General features: G+C 38.2%; 1 protein-coding gene across 1 annotated transcript in view; it reads left to right on the top strand.

Moving 5' to 3' along the window:
* LOC139741332 (uncharacterized) overlaps positions 1–26,194 on the top strand; it is a 66,507-nt gene that overhangs the window by 5,465 nt on the left and 34,848 nt on the right. The window contains exons 2-8 of the mRNA XM_071651914.1: positions 3,514–3,737; positions 10,511–10,682; positions 12,038–12,237; positions 15,432–15,613; positions 17,912–18,032; positions 21,618–21,772; positions 24,080–24,245. Of these exons, the coding sequence (XP_071508015.1) occupies positions 3,514–3,737; positions 10,511–10,682; positions 12,038–12,237; positions 15,432–15,613; positions 17,912–18,032; positions 21,618–21,772; positions 24,080–24,245 (1,220 nt within the window). The remainder of the gene's footprint in view (positions 1–3,513; positions 3,738–10,510; positions 10,683–12,037; positions 12,238–15,431; positions 15,614–17,911; positions 18,033–21,617; positions 21,773–24,079; positions 24,246–26,194) is intronic.

Below are 26,194 nucleotides of genomic sequence, written 5' to 3'. Positions count from 1 at the left end.
TGTTTCATCTGCAAATGGTAAATTGTGCCTTTAAACAGTCAGAGGTGAAGATTGGGTGGGGTGATGAAGGGAGAGGGTAGATGTGACACCGGTATATAGTTGATAAAAACAGGGAAAGCAAGATGATGATGAGAACAAAAAAGAATTCGAGTGACAGATGATAAGGAAGAAAAGATGTGATATGTAGTCAGGAGTAAGATAAAGAGGAATAAATAGAGAGAGAGGTGGAGGGGAGAGAGAGGGCAGAGATCAATTATGAAAAGGATGCTGAAAGAAGAAGGGGGCACAGGTGTTGGAGAAGAGAAGAGATATTGGGTGCTCCATAATTAACCCCATTGTAGCCAGAGGCACTTAGCATCTTCTAATGACTCTCGAGAGCAGTTGGCATTGAATCTTAAACAGATCAGGGACTGCCTTCTCAAAATGCTACTGACGTTGCGCATAGATGAACTGCAGATGGCAGTGATAGAGTTAAAAGAGAATATCAAACTGTTTATAGTTAACCCATTATTTACTGAAGCAGGGTGTGCCTAGTGTCATTCCCTGTGGCAATTACAACATCTATTAAAGAAGTGACTGGTTTGATATGTTGAATCTGAAATACTTGGGACGTGTTGATTCCCAACAGATTTGATATGTATACATGGCAGACATGATTTCCACATGCATTGGGAGGTAGTCAGCATTATGATTGAACTGACAACCTGATAATGCAAAATCTTTCCAAAACACAAGATCCTGCAATGGAATTTAAATCTGAACAGTTATATAGTCAAGGGTCCTATGATGTGAAATTACCAAAGAGAAAAAAATTCTGCTTACATGTGCTAACCATGATAAAGCTAATTGCTGTTCAATCAAAAAGGGCCATTACTCTACAAAAAGGACCATTCTTATGAAAAACCAATGACTTCTCATAAATGATGATTGCTAGTGATACTGTTGGTTGCATTTACCGCACAGTTCAGTGTTATGTTCAACTTGAAATTTTGATAAGGGGAGGGTGAAACCCAGCAAAAAGTGTGTGAGCAATATTATGGAAGTATGGACATGAAAATAAAGTAATAGAAATTCAACGTTCTACAGTTTTTAATGGAGTCATACAAATGTTAATTTGGCATCATATTTGCAAACTAGCTGGGGTGATAATGTCATCAATTCAAATCTCATTGGTTTATAGATTTACAGATATATTGAAGAAAATAAATCAAGTTGTTGGTGGATGATTTATCAACTACAACCCTTCGCCTCCTTGGGTATTGCAGCAAGACGTAAATTTAATGTAAGCAATATGGGTTTGTCTTTCTCATTTCATGTCTGAAAGGGAAATTTTCTGAGGATTTTTGTATAGGTTAAAAGTCATTGAGAGACTCCTGAAATTGTGACGTCACTACCACAAATCGAAGTCCCATGACCAGGATAGCTGTCAATTTAATTGTTTCATGGAAAAGTGTAAAACCCACAAACTCACAAATTCCTCCTACTTTTCAATTGTGGGTCCGATTCTGAAGAGATCTGTAGTGTTCTTGTTCCCTTTGTCTGTAGTTTACTCTATTTGCTGAAACCAACTTGAACCTGGCATAGAGTTGCACTTTAAAGGACAACATCACATGATCAGTGATGGGACTTGTGAGCTATGTGCATCCCCCTTTAAGTCGTCCCATCTCTCGGCGCATCATATCGGCTATTTCAGACATTTGAGTCCTCTCCTGATTCTTCTCAAGGCCTTTTCTTTCTACCTGGTGCGCTGCTCATCGCTTATCGGATCCCTTGAAGTAGGGGGGGAAAGCGTCGTACAAGGCCAGCGTGGCGGGGGCTTTGTCATACAGGAAATTGTTTCTGCATACAATCAGATTCCAAGCGAGTAACCGCCGTGGGGACAGAGGAACCCCCCAGATAGTTAGCTTGACCGACATTCAGGCAATGAGGATGGAAATAGAAACTCGGGTGCAATATTTATAGAGTCATCTACAATTGATTCCATTCTTATCATAGAAAGTTGACATGTCCTATATGTTACATGACTTTAATATATGTTTTATGATGCCCATTGTCGATCCCAATCATCACATCACTTTTTTTGACAAAGAGAAAGATATCTCACTTTAAAGATAAAAGAGTTACTGTTATATGATCTTCATCAGTTGATTTCCCAGTTACCATCAGCTAGTAAGTTTGATATCCTATCTTCACAGTTACATGTGTTTTTGTTGTTAGTCAGCCATTATCTTTTAGATATTAATCATAAAGATACAAAGATCTTTGTTTACCATATTGCTTTCCTAAAATATGATCTGTCTCATAATTCATTTCATTGTGATGACTGGTATTGTCATTGGAAATAAATGTATTTATGGTATCCAGTTCTATTATTGGGCTTTGTGGAAAAGTCGTGGATAGTGACAATAAGTTTAGATACGGGTCTCTCAGACGTATGCTCCATACTAGCAATGCTGGGCATCTTGTGTAGGACTAAATATGTGTGTACTATTCTGGTGTCTTAATTAGAAAAATGGTAAGGATGATCTTGGTTTATATTAATTCACTTTCCAGACCACTCAGCCTGAGAAAATTTTGGGCTCCACTGTCTTAAGGGAACATTATATCTAGAGCCCAAGAGGACAGGGGGACAGCCCCTCATGCCAATCACACCGTTGTGTTCTCCTGCAGGGGGGCATTTCATGAAGGAACTTGTCGGATAAAATATCTGACAAGTCTCTTTTATCCGACAAGTTTTGAGAAATTCTTTAGTCTGATTGGCAGGGGGGGCGTTTCATGAAGCGTTTTGTCAGATATTTCGTCTGACAAAATGTTAAAAGCTACTGAAATCCTTGCATCTGATTGGCTGAGAGCAAATTTGTCCGACAAGTTGTCGGACAAAAATGCTTTATGAAATGCCCCCCAAACTGATTCCTCTGAACTTGTCGGATATAATTGATTTGTCGGACATTTTATCCGACAAGTTCCTTCATGAAATGCCCCCCTGGTCTTCACACGGATACCTCGACCCCTGACTTCAGTTCTTCTTCGTGCGAATATTGAAGTATGGCATGTTTACATATAGACGGTGTCTACTAAACACAGCTTTCTTCAATGCGAGGAAAAAAAACTTTTAAAAAAGTACATTTTCAATATTATCGTTCTCATTATACCTTATGAGGCAAGGTGAGCCAAATCCACCTGTTAACCCGTTGAAGACGGACTGATTTTGCTACAACATGCATTTCCCATTCTTGATATTTTCCTTACATCATTCTACACATCTGACATCACAAGCTGTAGTAGTCTTCTCATACAGCAGTGACTGAGCAGAAGCTTCAAAGATTCAGAACTTTTGAATGGATTGTCCTATTTTCATCAGACTTTCATGATGTGGTCTAGTGATACTGCTGCGTTCACTCAATCCACATGTCTATGAAGGTGGACTTGTTCTTCTAAAGTATTAAACTCTGAAATTTACTTGGCCCTCTTTCCTACCATGTTTCATTCATGCATTGCTTCTCACTCAAACAGACATCGGCATCCCGACTGACACCAACGACAAGGATCCGACGTTCCGTCTGGAGCTGGAGACGAACCTTGCCAGGATGTATGCCGAGGCGGAGCGGAGGAACACCCAGCGTGAGGCGGAGGTGGAACAGCTTCTCCAGGACCTCAACCCAGAGAACAACCCCGCCCTGGGCCCCACCCTCCGCAGGAGGAGGAGGGCTGCCACCGTAGACTCCAGCACGGCACAGGTGTGTTCCTTCGTCTACAGATATCGTGTTGTAAAATAAACCCATCAAGTCCTGGGATGATTTTTACTGTGTCATAGTAATAAGATCATGTTATCCTTACAATATTAAGGATAAATATTGAGGATGATAATATAAATATTCCTCACAATATTATTTTTTTTTTTTCATTTTTCCATCTGGCAAGATGGCTGGATAGCTGTTCTTCCATGGGGTCCAGTTGTATGTACATGACTTGAGGCAGACCACATTACTGGGTTATGCACCCTGCTCTTTGCGGTGAATGAATGAAGTGGGACCTTTTTACGTGCACGATTCATAACTCTTTGACATACGGGATCTCCATGTTATGTCCTATCTGAGGGATAGTTGGCAACTTCAAATTTAATTGCGAATCCTGTACTGAAGATATGTGGAACTGATTAGATTCATGAAACCTGCACAAAATCACCCCTAAATAATAAGGAAATTTGAGAAGGAGACATACATTTTAATTCAATTTTGAAAAGAAAAGAAGATGTAATTTCTGAATTGCATAGCGAGATCATGTTTTGGGCAGGGTGATTTTATTATTGATTTAGTTATTTAGTGTCTATCATTAACCTGTGAGGCAATGTCCAGTCTACATGTGGCACTCCATAGATACACCAAATTAAGATTAACCATTGGTTTCAGTTTGACTATCTCTTTTTTCTTTTTTTTTTTTTTTTTTTTTGGGGGGGGGGGGTTGTTTTGCAATGGAGGCATTATAATTCTTCTGCAAACTGCATCTCTCCTGAATTTTTCTCTGGCAGCTAATGTAGATAACATTTCATTTGAGATGGGATAAAAAGGGGGGGGGGGGTAGCAGGTATTAAAAGGAAAGAAGACACCCATGCTGCTACAGTGAGTTACATATCGGATGTGTAAAGGGGAGTCTCTGATTACATCTTAATGGAGAGATGTGTCATCGGCAATGATGATGCACTCAGCAGGCGGTGGTGGGTTTTTCTTGTCCGATAAATATATACCTCGTGTGCTTAATATTACTTGGTGTCGTGTACTCTAGCGGCATGTTTTTTTTTTCTTCGCTCTCCTTTTTTTCCCCTTCTGAGTGCCGACAAACTTTTCAGTCACTCATCGATGATTCGTCACCTTGTGATTAATCCGGTGGGGCTAATTGCACCATATTATGGTGACAAAGGATAGGTTGATGTTTTCTTAGCAGGTGAGAGAGCTGTGCTTCTAAAGAGAGAAAGAGATGGGGGGGGGGGGTGGTTGGGGAGATAAAGTTTATTCATAGTTTTTAGAGAAACCACGCAGTGGGACAATTCTTCTTTAAAGGTAGTGTTTACCATTGGGAGCAGTGATTAAAAAAATGTTATCACATTTGATGTATATATTATGTGTTGGTCAGTTGTATCACAAAACATCCTGCCATATAAATTTTGTGCAATAAAGCCTAAAATATAAGGAGATATCACTCTTTCTCATTAAACCATAAACTGTAAATGGTTTTCGTAAAACTATTGTTCACATTTTGTATATTCAACAATACTTAACATTGATCTTACTGACATTTTTACATAGGTTGCATCTATACATAACTCACATTTTAGAACTATTTTGAGCCACTTAAGTTTTCTTTTTCATCTGCAAATGATAAATTTTGGGGAACATATGGTATATGTCTATATTTTCTCAGCTTCTTAACCAGATTTTCACCAGCATTATTTTTAACAAATCTTTTGTGGATGTATGGAGGGTTATTGTTCATTTACCAGTTGTGAAAATGATGAAACATGAAACTCACGCAACTGTCTTAGCCAAGTACAAATCATCTTACATTATCCTCGGGAACTATAGGCCTATGGCTTGCACAGTATGCAAGTAACTACATGTAACGTTATTGTAGTGTTATTTTCAATTAATCTTTTGTGGATGAGTGGAGGGTTATTATTCATTCACCAGTTGTGAAAATGATGAAACATGAAACTCACGCAACTGTCTTAGCCAAGTACGAATCATCTTACAGTTATCCTCGTGAACTATAGGCCTATGGCTTGCACAGTATGCAAGTAACTACATGTAACGTTATTGTAGTGTTATTTTCAATTAATCTTTTGTGGATGAGTGGAGGGTTATTATTCATTTACCAGTTGTGAAAATGATGAAACATGAAACTCACGCAACTGTCTTAGCCAAGTACGAATCATCTAGAGTATCCTCGTGAACTATAGGCCGATGGCTTGCACAGTATGCAAGTAACTACATGTAGCCGTTCAACGACCCTGGATGGCTATCAATAAACAAAGCTGACGTGCAACTATCAAAGTAACACATGATATGTCAGCGATGACACGCAAATGAAGTGGGCATGATGAGAGGCCATATTGTGAGCGAGTGGTTCTCTAGTTTCACCTACGACTGGGGCATCAATCAGGAAGATTGTGTATAACTCATCCTCTATTCAAACCTGTAGCATTTCCTTGCATATATACGGGCAAGTCCAAGATAATGTCCCCTCAGATGCTCAAAATTCATCTTGATTTAATCAAAAAGTTATTGATATCATGTTGTAGCCAAAGAGTTAAATTATATATTTCCTGCAAAGAAAATATCTAATTATGCAAATTTATGCAAGAAATATGGCCTTAATTTGCATAAATTAAAAACAAACCTTACGTATGGGACAAATTAAAAATATTCATCTAAAATCAGTTGAATTTGTCCTTGACCTAGTTCCTTTATGGACATGACCCCTGTATGAGCTAGTATAATTTCCAATAGGTAAGACAAGGTCAGCACATTTATTATGCAAATTATGCTCTTTCCCAGAAGGAAGTGTCCCATACGTAAGGATTTGAGTATGTTTTTTTAAGTTTTTTCTGAAGATTTCCAACATTGACCAATCATACTCTAGGAAGTTCTAATTTATTCATTTTAACTCCAGATTAGCAAAACTAAATGTGGAAATTTAATTAGTCCTTCATCTTATAACTAATTAAAGTTTGCTTACGTATGGGACAAATGCCTTACGTATGGGACATTACATGCAAAGTGAATGGGAAAGCCGCCTTTTGACATGGATGCTATATGTCCTTACATTTGTTTGGTTAATGGTTATCTTTGCACCTACTCTGAAGGATATGTCTATATATCTACCTCTCCTACTTAGTTGACCTCAGGGAGAGTGTAAGAACAGCATTATTGAGTCATTCTATGATTAAGAAAGGAAAATAAAGAATATTCATTTATACTTGTATTTTCTTATTTTCATTACAGGCTGTGCAGCTGGTCTTCAATTAACATTCCTCAGTTTTAACATTTTGATATTGGACATTTTCTTAATTCAGTTATCATTTTCAACTTTACCTCTCTGCAAAATAACTTTGTCCTAGATAATGGGATTCTCTAAGTGTCATTTTAGGTGCAGTACACTGTTCAGCATGTACTACAGGCTGTACAGCCTAAAAAGGGAAATCAAAACAATTGTGCTTGTGGTGCTCATCAATGACAACATTACAAGTCTTACTGAAAAGAAAAATCACTTGAGGTGACAGCAGGTAACTTTGTCATTACTTGAGTTGATAGCAAAGGAAAAACCCTACAAGAATACTATTTATTTTGATATGATGTTTAATATTTCAACTGCACACCCTCAGAATATGTCATGACTTATCAAGGTCATGAACATGATTTCTGAAAATCCTGTAAAATGAAGACTATAGTTTACATTTGCCATGAACCACAATATCAATTACTGGTTCTGTGGTTGGAGTGCTAATAACACAAATTACACAAACAAATAGGGAATTCAATTTTCTTTTCTATATTGTGTTTGAAGAGACAGATGTGCTCTGAGACACCGTAATCAACTCATACTTACTTTGTACCCCACATCTACACAATTATCAACAAGCATTGCAATCTCGTAGTGTATGATCAAATTAGGTTATTAGAATTTATCAAACTTGTAAGTTTCAGATCAGTGAGTTACTTGAGTGTTTCAAATCTAGAATTACATTTTCTCTTCAGATTTAAATGTACAAATGATAATCTTTCCTGTATCACTGCACAAGCATGTATGTTTGTACAAAGTATAAACACAAATTTTGTTGTCTTTGGTTTCACAGACCTGAAGCCAAGCAATTTGAAAAAAAAAAAGCCAGCATTGGCACATACATTCTTCTATCTCTTTGTTCTACCACGGCTTTTAAACTCTAAAAGTTTCATTAAAATTGGATTGATTTTGCAGAAGCTAAAATTCACATGGCAAAACATTATGATTACATAGCAAAATTAATTACTCTTGTTGTTGTTGTGTTTTGTGCTGCATTTCAAACAATTACAAAGCTCTATAAAAACTTAGACAACTTGCAAGGTACATGTAAGCCTAAAACTACTGAAAGTACCCACTTCAAACTGTATTTGCAAATTACACTGTACATATGACATTTGATTTTACAGTTGAAATTATAAAGACTACAAATTAGTCATGGCACATGTGCATGTATGCTACATCAAGGTCGCAAGCTAGAATTCGCACTTTTTTTTTTCATTTGATAAAAAATATTGACCAGAGTATTACAAATGGGCTAGAAATAGAGTGTCAATATACTGTATCTGTATGTGTAGACATCATGAGGACAGTGTTAATGCATGACGGAATCCAAACTAAGACATTTAATTGTAAATTGGTAATTACTTTTATTTGTCTTATTTTAGCTTTTGTTAGGTATCTGAACCGGGAAAGTACTCACTTAGAAGTCTATTTCATTTGTTACATGTTGTAGTATGATTTGTGGAACTGAATATGACACTATGGGGAAATTTAAAGTCATTCCCATGAATACACTTGTGCACTAAAGACAAATGTCCCATACGTAAGTTCAGCCATGTCCCATACGTAAGGTGTACTTTCGTTAATTAAACCAACTTCATGAAAATATGCGCCATTTTTTTGCAGTGAAACTTTGCTGAAAGATACTTCAGTATTGTACCTTTCTTCACTTCTAAACAGAACTTGATCAGTAAGGTACTTTCAGAGAATTTTCAATTCAAACTTTATTTTTAAAAATCCAGTTTTTCTCTGGTCCCATACGTAAGTTGCCATATTTTTCTTAATAAAATAATTAACCCAAGGTCAAATGACATCAAACTTAAACACAATATTCTTCTCAGGGCTACCAGTCCTCCTGATGATAAACAGTAAAATCCAAGTGCTCCTTCATTACTTTTCAGAGGTTTGAAATCTCTGAATGTCCCATACGTAAGGTGCGCGATATCTTGGACTTGCCCATACACGTTTTGTACACTTTGTACAAGCCTTCCTATACATGTCTTGATTAGTAGTATGGCATGCTCAAAAAGGGGACCTCTAGATGATTTTCAGACTTTTACATCTTTGTGAACAACTATGAATAAGTTATAAAGTCTTTTTTTTTTGTGAATCGGGACTTCCCAACGATTTTTCAAGTGGTTAAATTTGCAATCGTGGAGTACAGTACTGACCAGGGAGAAATGTATCCATGTACCTCACATTCATGTTGGGATCAGAGTCAATATTTTTGCGTGTCTTCGAATTTGTGAATTACACCTGATTTACCTGCAAAATTTGTGAAAATAACAACTTTGCAAAATATTCAGCATTTACACTTATTTTTGTCCAGAAACTACTGTTGGACGATTTTGTTTCTGACTGTTACAAGTCACAAATAGATGAGGACAAATTGAACAAAAACATAGTATGCATGATATGCAGCTCTGTAGAGGAATAAATTAAATAAAGATGTAAAAATATGAATACCAGTATATGTGAGTTTGCGTCTGCAGAAACTGGCAGGCCATTTGCTGTATTCATTAAAGGCATAATTTACCATTTGCAGACGAAACAAAAACTCGGCTTTAGTGCTTCAAAATAGTTCTAAAATATGAGTTAGGGATAGAAAAAAACCGACGTTAAAATTTGAATCAGTATAAATAATGTTAAGTAATTGTTGAATATACAAAATCTGAACCATAGTTATGATAACAATGTTACCAAACTAAACCGTCAACAGTTATGGTTTATTTAGATAAGAGTGACATCTCCTTGTATATTAGGCTTTATTACAACATTTTTACATGGTAGAATGTTTTATGATACGTATAACTGACCTACACACATATGCATCAAATGTGATATCTCGAATTTTTTTAAAATTTTTACTGCTTCCATTGGTAAACATTGCCTTTAATGAACTGCTCTTCTGACTAGGTAGAGTGTTAACATTACTACATTTTCATAAATGAAGACTTCCTCTAGAGGGTTTCATGTTACTGCACTGTGGTGAGCCCCACCTGATCTCACCACAGATGATGTTGCAGAAAGCAAATTTCCCCTAGGTTGAGAACCACAGATGAAAGAAGAAGAAGAGGCAATGAAGTAATTATTAAACGCAGGCATTGAGGCAAAAGCTTTCTGATATTTGGATACATCAGAAACTCTTTTCTTCTGTTTCTTTTTTAGTTTAAGGGGCTTAGATTGGAAACACCTGCTCTCGGTCAATTGTCTATTAATTTGTAAGATTACCAGGTGAAGGTATTAGTTACTTTGTATTCAGATTTTTAAAGTTTATTTGTGCATTTCTTTAATTTAAGATGTGTTTTTGTTGGTTGTGCAGTTAGCATTTTGACTTTTCTGTTTTTTTTGTTGTTGTTGTTGTTTTTTTTTTTTTTTTTGGGGGGGAAGTATAAGAATAATTTTACATGATTAAGTTCCACTGTTTCCATGTCTGTGACCCACCCCCTTGTAGATAATAGACGTGACCAGGAACACACAGGATCCAGGGATGGCCACACTGATCTTCTACATGGTGCAGGACGGAACCAAAGTTCCCGCGGGGGAGTCCAGCATGGTTCTCCAGGAGTTGAACATGCAAGAGATGACACTGTACCTAGGAGTTGCTGTATACACTCTGCCAGCAGGTGACTCAACTTTTCTTTAAACTTTTGAAGTTCTTGTTAACCCATCTAGTCCTGGCAAGGGGAAAGTTAATGCAAAGTTACTATCTTGGCATCATTACTAAAAGTTGGCACCTCTTAATTTTCCGCTTATCTCTTATTGGAAAAATAGTTGATGGAACTGGTTGCGTTGATTGAAAAATCAGGTAGAAATAATAATTAAAAAAAGCAAACAAATAACAAAAAAAAAAAAAAAAACCAGAGAGAAGCAGTAACTGTAATCTTCTTTAATGTGTTGCCAATTTGAAATTCAATCGTGTAGTGATCACAGGCTTTTCAGAATTCTGCAACAATTAGAAAAGAATATATAATTGTAACGTGTGTGACAAACAGAAGGACTGGAATGGAAAACTTTTTTTTTCTGTACCTTCTGAAATACTAACAGTAGATATAACAAAAGAATAGAGAATATGTATGAAAGATACAGCAACAAATCACAAAAATTTGTTTTTAAAGACTTGATGTGGTCATTTCATATCATAGCTGGAATGAAAGAAATGTTTGTCTGTACCCTAACAATAGATTTTTTTTTTTTTTTTAAAAAGGAAGAAGAAAATATGTATGAAAGATACAGTTGTAACAAGTCACAAAAATTTGTTTTTTTTTTCAGATTCGATGTGTTCATTTCACATCATAGCAGCAGCTGTTTATACTGAGAGTATCTTCTCTTGGTCTTTCAGTTTCAGTATTTTGTTTAGTTTACATCTACATTTGTTAAAAACACCACAAAGAGAGCATACATGATGCAGAGAAAAGAATAGAAAAGAAAAGGAAACTCCCAAATGAATACAGACAATTATTCAATGAATATTGTGGACCTTGGGGAGATATTCAAAAGTGTGTAAATAGAGAGAACTATGGCATAGGTGTTCACAACTAATTGCAAATACTTGTTAGGACAGAAATTTAATCATCTTGCAATAATGCAAAGAAAAAAATAATTAGAGGAAGTAAATCAGTAAGAATTTTTTTTGGGGAAAAATCAGACACATGAAAACAAGTTACGCATTGTAAAACTTTGCAGTAAGACAAATTGGCAACTCCATGTGATGTATTGTAGGTGTTGAGAAACTCTCCATTTGTGTTGTGCACAAAATTTCACTGAATTTCATTATTCTCAAATATTTGGACATGGACAGAACTAATCTGCTGAGGGGGACACAAAAAAGACCAAAACACACACACACACCCACACACAAAACAAACAAACAAAGATAATGTATTGCTCTTATCATATACCAAAACAGGATGGAAGAGATTTTTTTTTTTTCCCCCACAAGAAAAATAACCCTTTGGCACTCATTTTTTTTTTTTGACAGAATATGAGCCGCAGACCACCGAGATGCCAACGGCCCCTCCAGACAGGCGGCTGTGGATCATTGGGGCCGTCCTGGGCCCCCTGGCTTTCCTCATGCTGCTCTGCCTCTGCTGCTGCTGCTGCTGCTGCAACAGGCGCCCCACGAAGGAAGAAGGACCCATGGACCCAGACACCTTCAAGATGCTCCAGTTCAAGGCAAAAGTAAAGAAACAAAAGAAGGGCAGGGGAACATTAAAGGGATAGTATAGTATTGGTGAAGATGAGAATTGGGTATTTAACTTTTTTGCGAGATACCAAGAAACCACTTATGAGATAGTACAGAGCATATCATTCTAAGAGGAATTCAAACTTTAGTCAGTGAAAATCGGTTTTGAAATGGCTAAGACATTCAAAAACAAAGTAAAACAAAGCGATCGTAATAAAAGGTGGGTCCCACCTTTCTTTAGGATCGCTCTGTTTTGGATATCTCAGCCATTAAATGTTGAATTCCTCTTGGAATTACATTTTCTTTCACATTTCATAAGAGCTTTCTCATTATCTCGCCGACAAATGTTAGAAACCTGAAGTTAGGTCTCAACCAAAACTATACGATCCCTTTAACTGTTGAAGATGAGTCCTGAGTATACTCGGATAGGTGTCTGGGGGTGGGGGGGGTCTTTTGGCACCCCTTCAGATCTCGGTCATGGATCGCGTGATCCTCGCGAAAATTTGCGCTAATGTAGAGGCCACTGTAATCTACAAGACTGTATAGTTAGATTTTTCAAATTTCAATTTATGTATTTCATATTAATTAATTTATGCTAATTTATGCAAAAATATTTTTTTGCCTATAAATCAAAAAATAAAGCTCCAAGACTTCTAATGAATTTTTGATGAACATATTCTTTTCAATATCCTCAACAATAATATTGAAGCAAAAATTCGGCTCCAAAATTATTTCTTATGTATTTTATTGTTTATTGAATCTCTCATGTATTTCTGTTTTTTTTACGTTTTGTTTTTGTTGTTTTTTGTCAAAATTTGTCACAGAAACTTTTTAAACCATAATCAGGCTAAAATAAATCATTATTAGCCATTGAAAGTAAAAATATTTATTTTATTATGAATTAATTGCAATTAATTACATTTTATTTGTACACAAAATCAAATTTTTGAGCATTTTTTGGGTCAACGAATTTATTTCAAAGGAGCGTGGCTTCAAAACAGTATGCCCGGGAGCGACAAATTTAGTCTCAAAAGTTGCACAATACTTGAAAGAAAAAAGTCATAAAATGTCGCGGCGAGAGCATCACGCGTTGTGGAATAATCACACGAAACGTCAAGGGGGGGGGGGGGGCCCCCCCCCCCCCCCCCCCCCCCGGTGGGAATAGGGTTAAAGCGACACTCTGCTCTCCATGTGCACTTTGACCTAAATTACTGTAACAGAGTATCAATGAACAAGAAGACCAGTGAATAAGTTCTTCAGTTCGAACAAAACATGAAAAAGTCATGGAACATTCCAAGTTGCACACGTTTTCTTGAAGTGATGATAATTTGGTGCACATGTACAAATATGCAAATGAGATGAAGTGATGATGTCATCAGCTCACAAATCTCTCATTGGCTGGTGCAAGAAAATTTCAAACAGGTTCTCTCTTTTGTCTCTAATCTAACAAGTAGCAGTATAGAGTACTGAAGTGTGACATCATACATGCTGTAGCTGTTTCATTGCCATGAAAACTGGTTCTGAACAACCTCACGTAGTACCCTGAATATTGATGAACACAACTGACTACCATAAACCATGCTTGAGCAAAATATTGTGACATTGTCCTGTCAGTACTCTTTGATTGTCTCTCAACTTCCCACATTCTGGTATACACGTTTATGTCCCCTAGTGTTAATTTTTGTCTATATACAGATGTATGTCCCTTAGTATTAATTCTTGTCTAGCTATGTCCCCTTTATGTTATCCTCCTTGGCTAAATTCTATTATGTGGTAAAAAGAGGAAAAAGAAAGAGAGAGAAATGAAGGAAACCATATCACCCTGAGACCATTATCCCAGTCAAGCAAACTGCTTTATATTGATGAAGGCCTCTTCCGCCTATACCTTAAAGGTCCAGTTTACATTTGGGAGCAGTGATTTAAAAAATGTTCAAGATATCACATTTCATGCATATGTGTAGGTCTGTTTTATCACAAAACATCCTACCATATAAATTTTTTGCAATAAAGCCTAAAATATAAGGAGATATCAGTGTTTTTATCAATAAAGCGTAAGTGTAGACGGTTTAGTCTGAAAACATTTTTATTATAACCATTGTTCACATTTTGTATATTTAACAACACTTAACATCGATTATACAGATTCAAATTTTTACGGGGATTGTTTCTACCCCTAACTCACTTTTTAGAACTATTTTAAAGCACCAGTGCTGGGTTTTGTTTCATCTGCAAATGGTGAATTATGACTTTAAAATACCAAAATATATTCTCGTATAAACATACCAAAATCAATTCCTGTATTAAAGTTTCATTATTTTTATTTTTGATGAGGTCATCGTTTTATACTGTATTTGTGATATGATTCATTCATACAAATGGAGAAATTAAACAAACAGAAACTGAAACTATTCTGTTTGTTTGGATTTTTTTTTTTCTAATGAAAGTCAACTTAGACAGGAAATGGAGTAAACTACCAAATACATTTCTCGGTAAATGAGGCAATAGCATAATATCCTTGTAGTTTCTGTTAAAATGCTACTGTCTCTAAAGGTGCAGATACAGAGAAGATAATTGACTAATCATTGTTAGGTTCTAATTTTTGTCTTTGTTTTATTGTTCGTCATAATGAGAAAACTTGCCTCAGCCACGTTCGACATACCCCTGTATCGTGGTCTGATTCATTCCCCACGGAGGCCGCTTAAAAAAAGCCGAAGGTTATCCCAGCTTTTCTAGGCTCGCTATTTCTGTGTTTGGATTTTATGAGCTGTTGGGTAATATTACCCAACTCTAAAGTAGGGCTACATAAACTTGTAGTAAGATAGAGAGGATTGTATTTTCATCGACTCTTGTACGTCATGTAATTAGCGTCAATAAGGGACGAGGCAAATTTATGTATAATGGCATAGATTTGCTTTACAGGCATGACAGTGATATAATTCAGACCCCACTGCATATCCAAATATTCTTCTATTCTTGTGTACATCTACATGTATTTTACTGATTCACCAACATTTTACATCTATTTCTATCTTTTTAACCATTTTTACGTAAATAATTATCTCAAGACATTACATTTCATCCTCATTTTGCATGAAGAGAAAAAAAATTAAAGTGCAGTTTTGCATGTGTTTGTAACGTCCCCCTTTAATATAATTTTCGCTGCTCCCCACGTCTCTCCATCTGTCCACAGTATCCATACAGGCCCTACCCTCCCAGTCAGCAGGATCAGCATCTCCAGCCGGTGCCCAGGGGGTTCGACGTCGTCAAGCAGGACTACGCCAACAGCGCGTTCGGCATGGAGGGCGGCACCACGGAGAGACAGCGACGGAACGAGGAGACGGAAGTGATGATACAGAGGGAGCTGCCGCCAAGGCAAGGGTGACCTTATCTTATCCCTTTCTGTGCCGGGGACTTTGGACAGTGTGTACAACGCTTAAGGTGGCCTCACACTATGCGGTTTTTTCTTGCGACTGCTTGCGGTTTCGAGATGTCGCACGCGGTTCTCGACCGCATGCGACTTCTCGCGACTTGGAGGCGTCCACAAGCCTTGCGACCTCCTTGCGGCTGCTGTCAAATTTTGAACATGTTCAAAACCTTGCGATCGTCTGCGGTTGCCTCTGTGATCCCTTTCGACCGGCTGAAATTTCGCAAGCCTTGCGGTCGTTGCGCTCACACTATGCGACTCGATGATTGCGATTTGGCAACTGCAACTGATCGCAAGCACTGCGATCGAAAAAAACGCATAGTGTGAGGCCACCTTTATGGGTTTTTGTGCCAATCAGCACTCAATTTAAGCACACAAAGGATTAAAGGGGATCAATTCCGAATTCAAATTTTTCATTGATTTTTGTACAAAAACCGACAAAAATATAAATTCTTCTGCTGTAAAAGTGTGAAGCATTAATGTTATTCCCAGCAGAATAACTTCAAAATAATGATCAGTCAGATGTATTAAGATTTGTGATTTGGGACATGATTGCATTAGAATTATCTCACATTCTGTGTGGTTGTTTTGTATATATTTGGGTGTAAGCACTCAGGATTACTTTAGTGCGCTGAAAATTTCTTAATAGTTTGTTTGTTTGTTCCATTCCTAACAACTCTCAGACAGATTCTTTTGATACATTCAGTCTAAAAATTGTGCAATGACATGTGTCATACAGGACTTGCATAAAATGTCAGCTTTTATAATGTGTTATCCACATTGATAACACGACATTAACTCCTGCAACAATGTTCCAGTCATATTTTCTCCAACGACTTTGGTTGGGGTTAGGGTTGTGCTGGGGCTTTTAGGTTTAGTTTGATGTGAGGATTAGGATTAGGATTAGGGTTAGGATTATGTTTGTGGGTAGAAATTATGTTGATTTTTGAAGGAAGGTGTTTGCATGGTGTAGTACATAAGATATACTCAGTTTGCGGTTCACCATGTGTAGTCCTTAGGACTGTTGGAATGACAGGAGAAAAGAAGAAAGAAAGGTCGGATAAGAGGTAGGAAATTGAGTGACAGTATTCTTTCTGGAGTGTGTGTAGTCCTGAAAAGGACTGTAAACCGAAGAGATAGAAGAGCTTAAGAAATTATGTTTGGCTTAAATAATAGAGTGCAGATATTTCATGGGAGCAATTGTCGCAGGAGCGAATGTCACGGAACCATCTGCATCAAATCGCAGTGTGTTGAAAATGAAAGCCTGAGTTTATATGCGTTTCAGTCAAACAATTAGATGTGAAAGGTATAATCATTCTACTGAGCAGTGTTGAGCGAAACCAGTGTGAGGAACTGAAAATGAACATAATGGCCTTAATCGATTCCTGGAAGCATGGGAAAATATGCTCTGCTTTATTCAATCTCTGTTGACCAATGATTTATTGCTGTGTTCTGAGAGAGCGGCTGCCTTTGGTGTCACAAATTCTCATCAGCTGGCGGTGTGTGTTTGATCTCGGAGGGAATTTGACGCTGTGCGTGCAGAAGTCACATTTAGTTTTGGTGTGAAGTGTGAAACACGAGCCATCGTCGGCCAGCCCGAGCAGACAGTGGATGTACTGTTGTGACACTCTGTCAGTCTGTCTGTCTGTCTGTCTGTCTGTCTGTTTGTCTGTCATAACACATAGCGGTATTAGCCTTGTTTCAAGGAGCAATCCATATTTATCCACTTGTGCTGTGAATATATATGAAGAGCAAAATACTGTTTTAATAAAGTTTCCTCAGTAGCCAAACAATTCAACATGGAATACTTTTGTCTGAATATCAAAATGACATGATAGACGTACTTAATTAATTATTTTGAATGAGTCTGGTCCCTCTGATATGTTGAAATTATGAATATTTCACTGAGGGCAACATGGTGTGCAAATGAATTGGAAACACCAGAAAATTAAGCCATGAAAGACAGTGCCAAAAATTCTTGGAGGGAGCACTTTGAATCTTTGTCGGTTTAATGTTCTTTAAAATTCCTGTAAACTTGTAATGGTTATGCAACCAATCATAAATTTAGAGTTTCAATAAAGCTTTCACCATTCAGTTCGTTTCGATATTACCTTGGTACATTGTAAGTCGCCAATCTTGCCTCCTCATAAAAAAATGAAGTGCCTCGCTGAGACTCTTTGGTGTCACAAAACCCCAATGTGTTTATTTCTTACCCGTCATTGTTCCTCTTATATTTTGCCATGCAGGTCAGTAGAGGGTCACAAATCCCCAATCTTACACTCCTCCAAGAACCACTACACTGCCGGCCACTCCCCCACGCCAAGCGGCTCTTCTAACTCTTCACTGGTTCCGCCCCTACCCCCAAAGGTATGTTGGAGTGCACACCTTATGAATGAAATATTCTCTATAGATTCTCATTATGTCCGACTCAGTCACAGAAAATACAAATATCATATTGTCGCTGGATTGACAAGACCTTGTATCTGCAATTTGGTGAAAATGACTTTTTTTGGATTAATGGTCAGTTAATAATCAGTTAAGTGATGTCCTGTCCAAATCCTAGATGTCATACCCCAAAAATGAAGCCACCACAGCATGTCAAAGGAAATGATATCCCATTGGATGTAGTGCTTTGGCTGCCATGTGTTTTTGCACTCCTGAACATTTGACATTTTGTAGATACGAGGTCTTGTCGCCCCAGCGACAATATGTTTTATGAATTCTGTTCTCATGTGGTGTAATTGTATTACAGAGAGTAGAAATTCGAATTCAACAAGATGTCATATTGTATGCAAAATACCTTCACATCATAATTTCGATACTGAAGAACATTTATGTTGCGCAGCTACTATAATGATATAGTAGGCCTACTCTATTGCGCATTACAAAATAGTAATCATGACATGCATAATTGAAACATTTCATTCATGTTTTCGCTGTGGTATCACATTGCCTAAAACATGCTAGTACTTCCATATATAGCAAAATATTTCACGTAAAATGTATGACATTTAGGGTGAGGAGCGGAAAAACTCAAATTTCAGTACTTCATTAAAGGGATAGTACAGTCTTAGTGGGGATGAGAATTGGGCTTTTAACTTTTTGTGAGATACCAAGAAAACACTTATGAAATAGTACAGAGCATACCATTTTAAGAGGAATTCACATAGTTTATTTGATGAAAATCGGGTTTGGAATGACTGAAACATCCAAAAACAAAGTAAAACAAAGTGATCGTAATAAAATGTGGGTCCCACACTTTATTGAATCGCCCTAATGTGGATATCTCAGCCATTTCAAAACCAATTTTCATCAGATAAACGTTGAATTCCTCATGGAATTACGTGCTCTTTCATATTTCATAAGAGGTTTCTCATTATCTCACCAAAAAATGTAAGAAACCTGAAATCAGGTCTCAACCCAAACTATACGATCCCTTTAACAGAACTCGCTATGAAATGGTGCAGTTACGACATTTATGAAATCGTGGAGTGTATTTCACTCACAAGCATTCAAAATTCTGGGTGAAATTGGGAAGAACAAGAAAAAATAAGATTATTTGAATAGCAGCTGCTCATCAATACGTCATCCTGTGGGAAAGTGAAAATGGCAGCGGTGTCATATTGCCATGATTTCATTGCAAGGCCTCCTCTTCACATATTTATTTCATACCAACAAGGAACAGATGTATGATGTTTTTAAAAGAAATTATTCTTAAACACTCTGTTCTTGAGTACAGGGCAATTTTTTCACCCCATTTGGTCTACCATGAGGAATATAGCATTAAAGTCAAGATGAATACACGTTGAATATCACCTTTTGTTTATTAGAAAAATGTTGTATTTCTATAAAGTTAAGACAAATCTTGCATTTCTTTGTGCAGACACTGCCATGGTGTGATAGATTTTAAGTACCTGTTATGGTAGACCACACAACAGAGTGTAGAGCCTAAATATAGGCTATGACATTAATCACATAGCCAGGTTTAGATGCAGATATATATATATATTTTTTTTTTTTTTTCTTCACATCAGCAACATCAAATAGTCTATAAAATGTCCTTGTAGGCCCCAGTTTTTTTTTTTCAAGGGTCTTTCGCTATCATTGCCACCTTCAATTTTTGCAGTTGCCCTGGCAGCAGCTATACAACAAGCAGTCAGTCGAGAACGTCCCTGTTATGGCCATGGTAACTGAGACTGAAACTTAGAATAGTTGCTAACCTCTTTGTTTTGTTTTATTTTGTTTTGTGTTCATAAAGAGAGGCTCTGTCATAGAATAGATTACTTACCCTACATATGTACATCGGATGATTAATGTGTATGCCCTGGTATCAAAAGTGAAAAATTTCCTTCAAATAAATGCCATTCAGTCTTGAATGAGAGTAATCATCTCTGGCATGTTCCCCCCCCCCCCCCCCCCCCCCATTGATGTTTGTACACTCAGCTGCACATGTACAATGTGGTTACAGATTTCCTGTGTAGTACAATACACATTCCATTGTTATGTTTTACTCATGTTGTCATAGTTACAGTATCGATGGTGAATGTTTAGCCTAGATGTGTATTTTTAATGCACTGATAGTCTATTGTGGCCTTACTTGAGTTGTGTGGTTTTCTGACTGCCATTTCTTTTGTTTTCCTTATGACTGGCCTTTGACCGAGAATAAATTCTTGGAAAGAAGTTAATAGGGGACTTAAGAAATAAATTCGTTCATGCCATACCTATTCTAACTTATGAAAACTTATGACTCATTTACAACTTACAGTGTACTATTGGAGTATAATAGTAGTGGAGAAAAAAATAACATATCGTGTGAAATGTTAACCCGTTGAATACGGACTGATTTTGCTACAACACACATTTCCCATAGACAATTGCCTGAGTATACTCTGGACTCGTCCTCAGCGGGTTAAAGTACATAATTCATTCAAACTTCCTCTAGAGGTTTCCTATGGGTGTAAATTGAGTTAAGATCTTGCAGAATGTTATTTTCTCCTTGGAACACACACACACACACACAACACACACACACAAACCGAACAAACTGAGTGCTCATCCAAACAAAATCGAAGTAAAGCTTGTTAGGACAGTCTTTTGGTATGCCAGTGCTGGTAAAGAAAAAAAAAAAAGGATCTCTGATACTTCAAGATGAGTTAATCTTCACTTCAGTCTGGACTATAAAGATAGTAACTGTCTTGGAGCAGTAAAGCTAACATATTAACTGTTGTTTTTCTTGTGAAATATTACACTGCCAGCCCTCCCCCCTTAACTCTTCAAGTCCCAGAAAACACACGTTTGACCCTTAACCCACTGACTTAATGAACCCTTTTGCAGTTCTGTGGTGACATTCGCTTATTATCTTAGTGGGTAGAATGCCTGTACCACGTCTGACCTCTAGATGGCAGCCTTCCATTTTGTCAATACTGAGCGGTTGCATGTCTAACACAAGCCCATTCAGACTGCTCTTTTCCCATGGGTTTAATCTTAAACCCGTTGAAGTAGTTGCAAGGGTTAAAGACCGCAACATCACTAAATTGTTACATCACCAGGATGATTTAATGTGGACAATTTTATTTTTTTCCCCTTCTTTTATTCATTTCTGTTGAGGAAATTCAGCAGAAGTTATCATGCAAGTCTGTGGGAAAGTCTTACTGGGCTATGATGCCATAACAGGAACTTATTTTAATGATTAATACATTGTTGAACGATGCTACCATTTCTGGAAAACATGTCATTTTTTTTTTTTTTAATGCCTCCGCCCGAAGTGTGCTGGAGGCATTATTTTTTGAATGATTTTGACCAATTTTATCAAAACTTTCACAGTCCTGTTTTGTTTTTTTACGTCAGATTTTTTACGTCAGATTTTCACTCCGTCATGTCAAAATCAAACTAAGATGTAAGACTTTAAGTTTCACTTCAATCTAGAGTCTTGTTTCTCTGCCTGTCGTACAGACAAAGGTGCCACCACAGAGGGCGCTAGACTCAAGCATGAGTGGGAGCGAGGCTGGGGAGGAGCTGTACAAGCAGAGGAGGGAGTACATGGCTGCCCAGGAGGAGATCAGCAGGGTGCTGGAACCAGAGCTCTTCTCTTCCATGGGGAGAAAGAGGTGAGAAAGGAAGGAGAGGTCTAAGGGGGGGGGGGGGAGGGGATGAAAGGGGATGGGAAAGCTTTAAAGCGGAAATCCGTAAAGCGGATATCAGTAAAATATTTATGAGTTCAACGGTATAGATTTGATCAAAATCGGATGAAAAACAAGGAAGTTATGACATTTTGAAGTTTAGCTAGTTTTGGGAGAAACAGTTCTTGAATAGGAAATATGAATACGTATGCAAATGGCAAAGTGAGCATGTCATTCCCTTAAAACTTACATGCACCATATAGTTTGTACATACAATTTTTGGAATTTCCAGGTTTTCATACAAACGCAATTATGCCCGAGGCTGAAATCCTCATATATCTAACTGATCACTATTCTGAAGTTATTCAACAAGGAATAACATGTTTCAGACTTCAATGACAGAAACATTGAATTTTCGCCATTTTTTTTTTGTACACGATCAATGGAAAATTGTGAGGGTATGACATGATTAGCTCACTCATTTTCATATTCATACCCACTGTACAACAACTGTTTTGCCAAAATTACCAAAACTTCGAAATTTCATAACTTCCTTATTTTTCATCCGATTTCAGTCAAATTTTTGACATTGAACTCATAAAATTTTACTCTTTTTTATCAGACTAACTTATGTTTGGACTGGTTTTCCTCTTTTAAGGTATTATTTACCATTTGCAGATGAAACAAAAACTCAGCTTTAGTGCATCAAAATAGTTCTTAAATGTGAGTTAGGGATAGAAACAACCAATGTAAAAATGTTTATCCGTATAATCAATGCTAAGTATTGTAAAATCTACAAAATGTGAACATTAGTCATGATAAAATTGTTTCTAGAATAAACTGTCCACAGATATGGTTTATTGAGAAAAATAGTGGTATCTCCTTATATTTTAGGCTTTATTGCAAAATTTTTATATGGTAGGATGGTTTGTGATACAACTAACCTATACATATGCATTGGATATGATAACTCGAAACATTTTTAAAATCACTGCCCCCAATGGTAGACAAAACCTTTAAAAAGAGGAAAGTGGGCAGAGTGGTAGGGGTGAGGAGGGAAGAAATGGATCTAGGGAGAGAGAGGTATGAAAGAGGAAGGAGTCTGGAGGGGAGGGGATGATGCGAGAGAGGTGAGGAGGGGAGGAGAATGGAGGTAGAAGAGGTACAAAGGAGGAACGGGAGGGAGAACATGATACAGGAGAAGGAAGAAGTATGGAGGAAGGGATCTGAAAAGTGGAAGGAGGAGGAAGTGATGGGGGATGGAGAGAGTAAGAAACGAAGAGGAAAGGGACTGACGGTAAGGGTTGATGAGGTTAGGAGGAGGGGGTGGGGAGGTATGGGGAAAGAAAGAAGTATGAAGGAGGAAGGGGTCTAAATGATGCAGGGAAGAGTCTGATAAGAGGAGAGGATATGAAGAGAGAAACAAACAAGGATGAAGGGTACTGAAGGTGAGGGTTCAGGAGGTTAGGAGGAGGGGCAGAGGGAGAAATAGGTATGAAGGAGTCGGGGTGAAGTAATGGGAGAGTAAGTACAGTGTAGTATTTCAGAAGGAGGAAAGAGTCTGGAAGGTGGTGATGGAAGAGCAGAGGGGATAGGAGGTGATGAGGGGAGGGGTAGTGGAGAGATGGAGGTAAGGGGGAGCGAGTGGTCCAAAGGGTGGGGGGTGAGATGGAGGCCAAAAGAGGTATGAAGGGGGAAGGAGTTTGAAGGGTGGAGGGGGAGGAGGTGATGAGGAGAGAAATGAAGGGAGAAAGAAGGAGGAAGGGGTCTGAAGGGTGGAGGTGAGGGGGGGGGGGGGGCAAGATGGAGGCCGAAAGAGGTATAAAGGAGGAAGGAGTTTGAAAGGTGGAGGAAGTGGGGGTGGGAGGTGATGGGGAGGATGGAGAGAAAGAAGTAAGGAGGAAGTGTTCTGAAGGGTGATGGGTGATGATTGGTTGGAGGGCAAGAAGCAGATTGAAAGAAGTATAAAAAAGAAGATGACAGAGGAAGGCGTTTGAAGGTGAAGGGGAAGGAGATGATGAGGGGGCAATGGTGGAAGAAAGAATGAGGAAAGGGTCTGAAGGGTGGAGGTGGGTTGGGGATGAGCAAGATAGGAATAGAGAGAGAAAAAAGGTATGAGGAAGAAAGTGGTCTTGGAGGAAATGAGGTCAGGGATCACAAAGAAAAAAAAATGGAGGGAGAAAGAGGTAAGAAGGAGGAATTTTCTGAAGGATAGAGTTAAAGATGAGGGGAGGGGGGAATGATGTACTTGATTTACTGTCTTTGGTTACACAGATTTTCTTGTCTTTTTTGCAGCCAAAAAAGCAAGTCCAGTGCCAAGAAGGGTGCCGTGCAGAAGTTGAAAGACAAGAAGATCGAGAGCGAGCGCATCGGTGGCCCCGGCGGCGGCGGGAAGGGAAAGCTGAAGAAGATGGAGTCGTTGCCGGACAACCACTACGCACGGGGCGGAGTCAATTCACAGGTGAGGCATAAGACATCCCCTGTTGTGTCAAAAATACCAATTATATTTGACTCTAAGATTGATCTCTGTGCGGCGCAGCATACAGTGGCTTAAACCCAAAGAGGTTATATCTTTACTGCCTATAGAGGGCGAACTGTTTAAAATGTCTATTCTCAAGGAGGGTTGAAATGCTCTACTAACAGCAGACTTCACTCCGCACGTACGTGTATGTGTTCCGCGTGCTGGCAGAACAATTGTACAGGGCGAACTTTAACTTTTAAACTTTTATGCGAGTCCACGCTCTTGGATTTGGCTGCTGCTTGTATGCTACCAAAAAGTATTTTTTGCCATTAGGGCTAAGCCTAGCGCCTTGCGTTGCTCCGTGCACTCACAGTTGTTGTGGCAGGTTTGACAGTAGCAAGCTCATAGACCTAAACACTAAGACGACGCAGCCTTCCGGGTTGGACAATGGAAACAGTTGTCTCGTGCACACGCAGAATACCATTTTTGGCCTAATTGTCCCCGCCGAACGAGTTCGAGCAGGGGACTATGAAACGGGCTCCGTACGTGTGTGTGTATGTGCGTCCGTCCGTGCGTCCGTGCGTCCGTCTGTCCGTCCGTGTGTGCGTCCGTGTGTGATCAAAATGTTCAATTTGCTACTTCTCTGTCATTTGTGAGCCAATTTTGATTCTGTTTGCTTTATATGATAGCACTACATGGGAGCTTTGAAACTTCTACACAAAATTTCAGTTGTGACCTTTGACCTTGACCTTTGACCTATATTGTACATTTTGCTACAAAATGCTACTCCTTCGCCATTTCTAACCCGATTTTGATTCCGTTTGCTTGAAGTGATGGCACTAGGTGAGGGCTTCAAAATTTGTACACAGAATTTTGACCTTTGACTTCTTTGACCTTTGACCTTGATTTTTGACCTATATTGTACATTGGCTACAAAATGCTACTCCTTCGCCATTTCTAACCCGATTTCGATTCCGTTTGCTTTATGTGATGGCACTAGGTGAGGGCTTCAAAACTTGTACACAGAATTTTGACCTTTAATTTCTTTGACCTTTGACCTTGATTTTTTACCTATATTGTACATTTTGCTACAAAATGCTACTTCCGGCGGGGACATATATTACGCATCGCTTAATTTCTACTTTTCCTTGTTAGCGTTTGCATTGCAGATCTAAAGTTCGCTTGTATATACAGTCCTGTATCTAAAAAGAGAGAAAGATAGTGTGTGTGTGTGAGAGAGAGAGAGAAGGAAGGGGCAAGATATAGAGGGAGAGAGAGAAAGAGAGAGTCAATATTTTGTCTCTTGCTGTGGAAAAAAATTGTATGTCTTGCCAAAGTATTCTGTGCATGTTCGTGTGTTGCGCAATGTTTACCTAGCAGTTGAGACTGCCATCTTCCGGGGCTCCTTTTCATAGAAAGCTGACTATGAAACCTGCATCTAGAGAGAAAAGGAGATAGTGTGTGTGTGTGTGTGTGTGTGAGAGAGAAGGAAGGGGCAATAATCTTTATTTATAATTGAGTTGTTATGTTGAAGAGAGATGATTGGCAGTATAAGTTGATAAATGGATTTGTGTTTTGAATGGCATTTGTACTGTTTTACGTTCATGTTACACCCAGAATGGATTGATTTATGAATGATTTGAATGAAATCAATGAAATATCATTGAAAAAAAAAAGATAGAAAGAGAGAGAGAGAGAGGGAAAGAGAGAGTCAATATTCTGTCTCTTGCTGTGGGAAAAATTTGTATGTCTTGCCAAAGCATTCTGTGCGTGTTCGTGTGTTGCGCAATGTTTACCTTGCAGCTGAGACTGCCATCTTCCGGGGCTCCATTTCATAGAAAGCTGACTATGAAACCCGCTCTGTCTGCAGCGGCAAGTGTTGTGGTGTAACGACAAGAATCCCGCTGCCTGATTGGCTGCCACTAGGAGAAGATGCTATTCCAGCCAGA

This window comes from Diadema antillarum, unplaced genomic scaffold, assembly GCF_040938485.1.
Source record: "Diadema antillarum isolate AM-2024a unplaced genomic scaffold, OU_Dant_1.0 seq00000920_RagTag, whole genome shotgun sequence".
Taxonomy (NCBI): domain Eukaryota; kingdom Metazoa; phylum Echinodermata; class Echinoidea; order Diadematoida; family Diadematidae; genus Diadema; species Diadema antillarum.
Note: the sequence above shows the minus strand (reverse complement) of the source record. Positions and strands in the feature narration are given on the sequence as shown.